The sequence below is a fragment of the Corvus brachyrhynchos genome, unplaced genomic scaffold, assembly GCF_000691975.1.
Source record: "Corvus brachyrhynchos isolate BGI_N302 unplaced genomic scaffold, ASM69197v1 scaffold116, whole genome shotgun sequence".
In the NCBI taxonomy this organism is placed as follows: domain Eukaryota; kingdom Metazoa; phylum Chordata; class Aves; order Passeriformes; family Corvidae; genus Corvus; species Corvus brachyrhynchos.
In genome coordinates this window covers 14,063,062-14,073,030 of record NW_008240221.1, presented here as the reverse complement: position 1 = coordinate 14,073,030, position 9,969 = coordinate 14,063,062, and the positions used below count along the sequence as shown (strand labels likewise).

The 9,969-nt window shown below is 45.6% G+C and overlaps 1 protein-coding gene across 1 annotated transcript; it reads left to right on the top strand.

Annotated features, from left to right (window-relative positions):
• Window positions 1-55: 55 nt before the first annotated feature.
• On the top strand, window positions 56-7,819 carry SLC25A27 (solute carrier family 25 member 27). Its single transcript, XM_008641829.2, has 9 exons — window positions 56-281; window positions 1,780-1,971; window positions 2,773-2,857; window positions 3,480-3,602; window positions 4,310-4,422; window positions 5,062-5,146; window positions 5,745-5,837; window positions 6,169-6,271; window positions 6,680-7,819. Exons 1-9 carry the CDS (start codon window positions 179-181, stop codon window positions 6,749-6,751), a joined length of 969 nt encoding a protein of 322 aa, XP_008640051.1. The 5' UTR covers window positions 56-178; the 3' UTR covers window positions 6,752-7,819.
• Window positions 7,820-9,969: the final 2,150 nt, after the last annotated feature.

The window sequence follows — 9,969 nt, the reverse complement described above, 5'->3', positions numbered from 1 at the left end:
TTCCAGCTCTGCAGAGCCACTCGGGGTGCTGCAGTTCCCGGTGCTGGCGCTGGAGAAACATGACCTTCAGCAGCTTGTCTGCTAAACCACCTAGAGCGGATCTGCGCTAGGGCCCGCTCTTGCTGCAGACAGACCCGGGCAGGGTGTCTGGTTAGCCTCGGTTCATGTGAGATGCTAGATGTCACCTGCAGAAGAAGAGAGGAGCTTACCTCTTCCAGAGAGATGGCCCCGAGCCAGCAAATTCGCTCTGTCAGCCTGTGCAGCGGCTGTGGCAGAACTAGGTACAACTCACCGTGGTTTTCCGAGAGGGAAGGGGGTCAGATTTACTCACGGGGGGCAGGGGGAACATCAGTCCCCAGATGCCTCATTCCTCAGTGTTCCACTGCAGCAAATCTGCATTTCACTGTGCTAGTCGTGGCTTTTCTGTAATCTAAGCCTTGCAAGTGCTTTATGCCACCTGACCGTGGCTGGAGGGAGGGTTTTTCAGGATGAAATCTTTGCCTCTGAGACCGAAGGGCTGCAGTCATTAACTCAATGCAGTTGTGACTAATTTAAGCTTTGCACTGGCTGGGTTTCCAGAAAAAGACTAAAGAGGCAGGCAGATCTGTTGCCTAAGTTACTAGCAAGGCCTGATTCTTTCAGGAATTTCCTTTTCATAGTTAATGAAGGTTAATCAAAGAAAAATCGACTCTTACGTTTCTGACCACAGTGGAGATTGTTTAAAAATTGAGTTGGAAAACTGCTCAGTGAAACATGGAATAGAAGCCCACTGGCACCTATATAACACTACTTTGTGACCAAGTAATTTATTTTGAATATTTTTCAGCATGTTCTTTATAATTTCTACAAGCTTTTACAGGCAAATCAGTTACATTGCTCTAATGATTTGTAACTTCTCGATCTTTGCTAATCTTTAAACATGAATACCAAACTTAATGCACAAATAGACTATAAACCTGCTAAGGCTTGGACCAGTGATTATTTTCCCCTGGCACCTGAGTCCTGCTCTGGAAGGACCCTAGTGTGTCACAGAGGTGTCAAAACAAAGACAAGCCCTGCTCCTGGGCACAGGCTGGGAAGGTCCATCGCCAGGCACTCCCGGCCTGGAACTGAAATAAGGGGCACAGTGTGTATCCATACTGTTTCAGGAGCAGCCCTGGGAAGCTGAGATCAACTTAGATCTCCTTCACTGTCCACCAGTTATTTCAGTGAGAGAAATAACAGGCTAGACATTATTTGGGTGCCTCGTAAGAAAAGCAGCATGCTTTAGGGTGGTTTGTCGGACAGATATGCAGGTAAGTTTGTAGGTGAGCCTCAATGTGTGTCTGCATTATGATCACCTCTGTGGGGTTGGTCCTGACCATAACATATGCCACCACTGTGCTGGGAAGAATTGGAGAGACCACATGATCAATTGTGAGATGTGACTGGTCTGTATTCAGGGGGAGTAACTGGAACAGGATTTTTAATCCTGAGTCCCTCAGAAGGTACACATATTGCATAAGAAATCTGCAAAACTAAATATGGGAGAAAGACTGCTGTTTGACAGGAATGTAATTTAGCTACTTGTGCCCAGAGCCACTTTTAACAGATCTGGATGAGAATTCTCCTCTTCTCCAGCGATCTCCTGCACCCTGTTGGGTCCAGGCTCTGCTCCCCGCTGGTGCCTGCACAGCCCCTTAGCCCTGGCAGGGCGTTTTGGGGCAGGTGTTCCTGGCATGGGAGGTCTCCCCGCAGCCGTACTCGTATTCACGTGTGTTCCCGGCCCTTTCCCCTCAGTGACATTTCCCCTGGATCTGACGAAAACCCGGCTGCAGATCCAAGGTGAAGCTGCCGTGCGCCGCGATGGCGCTGTGGCCGGGCAGGCGGTCCCCTACCGCGGAATGCTGCGCACGGCGGCTGGAATCGCGCAGGAGGAGGGGGTGCGGAAGCTCTGGCAAGGAGCCACGCCGGCCGTCTACCGCCACATAGGTGATTATCTGCTCGTGCTGGGACAAGCTTGGGTGCTGCCTTCTGTGGCCAATAGTATTTTGGAGTGAGCTTGCCATATTTTCTTGTACTTCGAATATATCTGTGAGGACTTCTTCAGTCTAGCCCGAAATCCCATTTTGAAACATACGAGATTCCAGATCAATATCGTCTCTTCCTTCCCTTTACCACTCCTTCATGGCCTTATTCTGGCTTCTGGGAAAACAAAATATAAGTTCTCTGTCATCTTTGCAGGAAGGTCTTGTCCAGGAAGCACAGACACTCAAGAGTCCTCAGAACAATAAATGTCTCATATGTGAGGGAAGTGGGGACAGATTAGGAAAAAAGAGGGGAAAAAAGATGAGGTTGCAAGCACAAGGGAAGAATTCAAGTGCTAGAAGAAATGCATTAGAGGTTTGGCCACAAGTAACAGCTTTCTGTGCTTTACTTGGAAATACAGTGACAGCAACAAACCTCGAAAGCACTTGTGGAGGTTTTGTGTTTGGCATCAGCCCAGAAGGAAGCAATGCAGTCCCATCTCCTTAGGGTGCAGGCAAAGCTGTGCTGCCTCCTGGCAAACCTGTGGCTCAGCCAGAGAGATTTTCTGGTGCTGCAGTGCTCTGGCTCTCCCACTGACACCAGGCAACCCCCTCACTTTCCCCATTCTGATCACAAACGTGGGAGCAGTGACCAGCTGACCCAGGCAAGCTCTGGAGTGTCACAAACCAACGTCTTGATCTCTCTCTCACAGTGCGACCTCAAATGGCAGACCCAAGAACTGTCTCCTGCTTTTGTTTTCCACAGTATACACTGGTGTTCGGATGGTTACTTACGAACATCTCCGTGATTCTGTGCTTGGCAGGGCGGAGGGTGAAAGCTTTCCTCTCTGGTAATGTTGCATATTCATGCATATTTTTATTGCTTGCTTGGGGTTTGTCCTTACTATAGGAGTCCTACAGCCAAATCTTAGGTCCAAAATATATCTGGTTTTAGAATGGGACTGATAAACTCTCATACAAAATACTTGTGATGAATTGTGCTACAGGGAAGGAGGACTACAGATAATACAGAAACTTCTGATTGTACGACAATATATAGACTCATAAAGTCAACACAGCTCATCTAGTAGCAGTGGGAGATAAAGAAAGTTTTATATATCAGCAAGCAGCTTGGAATTTCAGATGGGCATTCAGTTATAATGCATGGACTATCATCCCTCACTTGTGTATTTTGCCATCCTGCCTTTAAACATTAAGCGAGGAGCATAATAGAACCTTGATATTTTTTCCCCAGGTAAGTTTTAACCCTTTCTTAAAATTAACAGAAATATTACTGGCTACTTTAACACCCTGCAGCCATCACAATTATTACCTTCACTTTGGCTGTTAAGATATGGAATAACCATTTACACTTGTTCCACCTGGGTTGTGCTGCTGAACTCTTCAGCTTGAGCACTGTGACTTGTGAAGATTTTCAGTGTATTCTGGAGCACAATTTTTCTCCTTTGGTAGGAAAGCTGTGGTTGGAGGCATGTCTGCGGGTGCCATCGGACAGTTTTTCGCCAGCCCAACTGATCTGGTGAAGGTGCAGATGCAGATGGAGGGAAAAAGGAAGTTGGAAGGAAAACCATTACGGTTGGTTCCTCTCAGAGCTGGTGGTTTATTTCCCATTACTGATCACTCTTTGGCCCAGAGTGTGGTTCTCTGTTTTCTGCCACCCCTTCTCCCCAGCTGCTCTGTGCCCTTTTACAGGGAGAGTACCCAATGGCTCTGGGCAGTGAAGGGGTGGGGGATTCAAGACCTCCTCCTTATTCCATTTATACTCATCTTCTTTATTCTGATTTATTAGTCCCAGGGACCACAAATCCATGCTCCATGCTGCAGCACATCCGTGCTAGCACTGTACTGTGGGGAGGGAAGGATGCTTTCTGAAGATGGGAAGATGGAAGAAAGGATGAGGGAGATGGCTCATGCAGGATGCACAGGCACAGGGAAGGCTGGCACACAGCGGGGCTTGAGACCCCCCTGCAAATACCAGGACATGCTGCTCTTTGCATCCCAAACTGCTGCCATCATTTGGTGTCGCATACATTTAGTATTGCAACCCAGTGTGGGATCTAAGAGTTGTCTGCTGTTAGGGACCAGATCACTGCTTTGCAAGGCAACCAGTATCTCTGGTAAAATACTGTGTTGTGAAAGTCAAAGATGGATCCAAAAACAAGGGGGCCAGATCCTTGCAGGTATAAATTCCTAATCTTACATGAGGACCCAGTGCAGCAAAGTGCTGGAATGTGCAAAGATTTCACTGGGCTGCCTACCCACAAGTTGCACCTTGATTTCAGGTTTCGGGGCGTGCACCATGCATTTCTGAAGATCCTGTCCGAAGGAGGAGTAAGGGGACTTTGGGCTGGATGGGTACCAAATGTCCAAAGAGCTGCATTGGTGAACATGGGAGGTAAATGGAATAATTTGGTCTGCAGCACTTAAGGCCCCACCAAAAGCTTTAAGAAAGAGGAGTTCAGCTGCTCCCTTGATTACCCACACTGGGGCCCTGTTTGGAGCATCCTGCAGGTGACCTTTGCCTTGCACACCTGTGCTTTGGTCCTGTGGAAATCAAATGGCTTAAAAGTAACAGTTTTTACCGGAGCTTAAGGAAAAGTGAGCCGGGAGCTGAATGGGTCCTCATGGCCAGCAAAGCAGGGACCTCACCAGCCACAACCCAGTGCCCAAGTGAGGTGAGCAGGGCAGAGCCAGCAAAGGCAGCCAGGCTTCACCAAGATCCAAATCCTCAGGGAAGTGTGTGGTGATGAGGCAGGTCTGAGGCCAAGCCAGGAAGCTGAGCCAGCAGTGAGGGTTACCCAGATACAGCTCAGCATCATCTGTTAGGTAAATCAGAGCAGATGGGAGCAGAAAGGAGACTGTACTCACATGTCTAAAGACAGGACTCAGGTGCCACAGCCCTCATCCGAAACTGGGGGCAGAGTTCCAGCCGTGCAAAAGGCAGGAGCTGCAATGGGAATGAGCATCCTGGGTCATGAACAGCACAGACATCATTCACTCCTGACAGTGTCTTTTCTCATTATCCTCTTTACAGATCTGACCACCTATGACTCAGTGAAACACTTTTTGCTTCTGAACACGACACTTGTGGACAATAGTGTGACTCACAGTGTTAGCAGGTGCCGTATTCCCCAATTACCCCTTTTCCACTGCAGAGCATTTCCAGCATTGCTGTCTTTATCTGCCTCTCTGTGCCAGCAGAAGACGCCATTCTTTGATTTTGATACTGCTGATGAAATGCAACTTTAGAATTACTTTTCTTTCCTGAGAGAACATCACTTTATAGAAGACACAAGAGAAAGAATACAACCATTGCTACAAAACTGCCCTCACTAGAAGTGCCTTGCTGGTGCACTTAAACACCTTTGCTCTCATCTGTGGGAGCACAGTGATACAACCGCTGCAGAACAACCTCTTTTACTCCCTTAAATGATGAAGAAATGTACTTTATATAAACAATATTATGAATTGCCTACTGTGGGTCCTTCATCCATGACTCAAAACTGCACACAGACATGAGGGCAGCTGGCACTGGGAGGACATGTGAGCAAGAGCAGTACTAGCAAGTCTCCTAAACCAAGTTTATGTTATGAGTTATTACTCATGATCTTATGACAACATTTTTAATATATCTTTATTATAAGAACTGGAATTACAATGCTAAAATTGTCATGATATATCTTGGTTTCTTCCTTAAGTATCTCTTGCTGTTGGCAGTGCCTGCTCCGGGCTGGTAGCGGCTGTTCTGGGAACTCCTGCCGATGTCGTCAAAACCCGGATAATGAACCAGCCGAGAGATAAGCAGGGAAGGTATGGACACTTCAGAGACCGACTTTTCAGCAGCGAATTGAAACCCTGATTCTCACTGATTTCACTGGAGTGAAGTGCTAAGTTGATAATTTGCTCTTCATCTTTCTGGTGGTGGTTTCACTGATTTAGCAGATGTCTGGGGGATATTGTTGTGATGGCCACCTAATCATAACCAGTAGATTTCAATTCTGGGTTAGACTCCAGGGAGCTTACAAAAGAGCATTTGCTTGTAGAAAAATATCAACTACAAATTATCTTTATGAGGGGGATGGAATTTTAAAAAATTGTTTATTTGTAATCCTAACTGTTTGTTCTCCTTGCACATTGCTAGAGGTCTGCTCTATAAATCTTCCATGGACTGCTTGATTCAAACTGTCCAGGGTGAAGGTTTTATGTCGCTGTACAAAGGCTTTATACCAACCTGGATGCGAATGGTATGTGCTTTTTAACTCTTTACAAGAACAATTAGCATTAAAATGTGAGGAGTACGGATTCAGCCCTAACCCTATGTAATATCACGATTTTTGTATGAAAGACATAATCATAGAATCGTAGAATGGTTTGGGTTGGAAGGGACCTTAAAGATCATCTTATTCCAAACCTTCTGCCATGGGCATGGACACCTTCTACTTGCTTAGAGCCCCATCCAACCTGGCACTGAACACTTGCAGGAATGGGGAGTTCAAGCCTCTCTGAGCAGAGGCTTGGGAACCTCTCTGGGAACCAGAGCAGTAGGAGACCGAACTTAGTATCATTTTTATGAGGAGACAGTCTAATCTAATGGGCTTATTTATTGGGTTGCTTCTGTTTTAACCCTCTAACTTCAGTGTTTGTTTTCTCAGGCTCCTTGGTCACTGGTATTCTGGCTTACATATGAACAAATCAGAAGGATGTGTGGAGTTAGTTCTTTTTAAAACCTTCAATATTCACAAAAGAGAGAAGACTCAAAAAGCTGAATTCTCATTCCACAAGGTAGTAGGATCACTGTTTGATTGTCAGACTGCTACATGAAATTTTTATTATCCACAGAATAAAATTGTCACAATAATACTTCAACTAGCAGCCAGCATCAGCTTCCTGAACCAGCAAACAGGAATAAAAAAAAAAGTCTACCAAGCAAATAGAACATAATACTGTCTGCTTGTTTGATAATTGAGATGGTTCCAGTTGTTAAAGACAAGAGCAGGTTGATCAATGCACTGAACATGTTCTGTGGCTAAGCATCTATAAAATTATTTGGGAATTTTTGTTATTAATTGCATTTGCACATAGATAAAGAACTACCTCATTATTTTGATGTCTCAGCAAACCAAGCCTGTAGTGCTAGGTATTGAAAAAGATAAAAGCAGTTTATCTGATTCCAAATTTGCTTTGTACAAAAGGTGGAAGGGTTTGTGTTCCTCTTACTTTCCCAGAGACTGCCTGACCTCTCCACTCAACTATTTGAGTAAGATCATGATTGAAATGCTGTCCTTTTCCTAGGAAATCAAAAGCCTAGTTTGTTCTGCCCTGCTTGAAGGACTCAGGATACTCCATAGGACCAAGCTGAACTACTTGTCCCATGACAAGGTGCTGATGTGGCAGACTGGGTCATTAAGGTACCACTTTCCCATGGAAACACACACTCTGCCCACTTTCAATCTCAGTGGAATATAACGTTAGTCTTCAACGATGCAAAATGTTTGAACAGGAGTGATTTATTTATTTTTAAACCTAAAGACTTCTAGACTTCATAGAGAAGGAGGCTAGTGCTGTTTGTCATTAGGTTCATCTTTGGCAATCAGGAGGCAAAAAAGCAGTATTAAAAGCAGCCATGAGTAGGTAAAACAAAGCTGTCTTTGATTTAGTAATATCTAGTAATGGAATTATGTAGAAGACTTGGCTTTCTGAATAAATACCCAGGATTTCTTCTAGTCTTTGCAACCAGTTGTCTCCAGTGTGCCAATCTCTCATTAAACACAGTTTGGGTGTCTTCTTGGCTAGCACTTGTACTTTCTGATTGTATTGTAGTTCAGTTGTGGCTGTGTGCATTTGGGGGTCCACTTCCAGCTTGGAAAACATTCATCTCACCATTATAAGGGAGTAACAGAATCACAGAATGAGGCAAGTTGGAAGGCACCACAGTGGGTCACCTGGTCTCACCTACCTGCTCAAGCAGGGTCATCCCAGAGCACAGGGCACAGGATTGCACCCAGACAGTTCTGAAATACCTCCAAGTGAGGGAGACTCCACACCCTCTCTGGACAGTCTGTTCCAATGCTTGGTCACTGCATGGGAAAGTTCTTCCTCATGTGCAGGTGGAACCTCCTGTGCATCACTCCAAAGGTTTTGTTCAGAAATCCTGATATTTTTCTAGCTGACATCCTGAGAAACTAATCCAAGTCCTTTCCATCTTGCACTCCAACACTAGCAATGATAAACCAGCAAAGCTGCTGCTTCAGTTACATCCCAAGCAGTCCCGCCTGCCATCCCATTACCCTGATAACCCTGGTGATGGATACACAGCTTTACTTGTCTATTGAGATAGAATAAGTATTTTTATCATAGAATCACAGACTGGTTTGGGTTGGAAGGGACCTCAAAGATCATTTATTTCCAACCTCCTGCCATGGGCAGGGACATCTTCCACTATCCCAGGTTGCTCCAAGCCTTGTCCAGCCTGGCCTTGGACACTTCCAGGGATGGGGAATCCACAGCTGCTCTGGGCAACCTGTTCCTGTGTCTCACTGCCCCCACAGTAAAGAATTTCTTCCTAATACCAATCTAAACCTGCTCTCTTTCAGTTTGAAGCCATTCCCCCTTGTCCTGTCACTCCAGGCCCTTGTAAATAGTGTCCCTCCATCTTTCTTGTCAGCTCTCTTCAGGTACTGAAAGGCCACAATTAGGTCACCCTGAAGCTTCTCTTCTCCAGGCTGAACAATCCCACTTCTCTCAGCCTTTCCATATAGGACAGTTGCTCAATCTCTCTGATCATCATAACCAGGATATTAATTATAAGCAGTGTATATGTAAACCACTTTTAGCCAGCATTTATCAAAATTGCTATTTTTATGGGCACACAGCTTGGGAAAATCACTGGAACTCTAAGTTTTGATAAAATAACCTTGATACACTTCAATGAACAAGGCCTGGAATAAGAGAGGTCTGTTTTTGAAACGGGATACAAGAAGTGCACAATTTATGGACCACAAGGACATTTTGCAGAAAACAGCAGATAAAAATAGAGACTAACAAAGACTCAGTATTTGTGCTGTGAAGTCCTTACCTCGGAAAAAGATAATAAAAGGACTGAAAAATATAGACTAGTTTGCATGAGAAGTGAGAAATCGATAACCAGTAGAGGACAGAATACTAATTAATGAAAGAGAATTCTTTAACTTAGAACCAGTGAATATTAATTTGTTTGCTAAAAATACATATAAATAAATGTCAAAGTTCTGTATCTGCATCTGTGTAGAGGCTGGAATTTTGTCAGCCACACACATATACACACACACACACACCTCCTGGCCAAGAATAAAGTAATGCCTTACTTGCTAACAGTAAAAAGACAGTGTTAGATGGTCTTATTTATCCCAACTATTTCAGAGGATTTTGTAACGACAGCATCACTCAACTTGGTGTCACTTGAAAACTTGCCAAGGGTACACTCCAACCTTTCGCCTATGCAATTCATGAAGATACTAAATAACACTGGTCCCAATACAGACCCTTGAGGGAGAGCTCAAAATAAAGCCTTGTAAAAATCTTGTAGTGAAAAACTTCTTTAACGCTTAACAAATCTCTCTCTTCGGGTGTGAACTAGTAACGATTCCTGGCGGGTGCCCGGAGCGAGCTCCCCGCCCTCACACCGCGGCTGCCGCTCAGCCGGCGTGGAGTGCTCCACCGTAGGCGAGGGCAGCTCCGCCGGGCTCTGCCCTGAGCCTCGCGGCGTCCCGGCCATAATTTCGTAACCCTCTTCCTCATGGCGCCTACGCGCCGTCTCGGTGTTGCAGGAGCGGCCCCATGTATCAGCCCGCTTCACCCCTCCTTTTCTCCCTTCCCTTCGCGCCGCTCTCCACCCCCCCGAGAGGTCAAAATGGACTCGGCCGCTGGGGCAGCCGCTAAAGGCCCCCCCTCGGGCCCGCGGGCG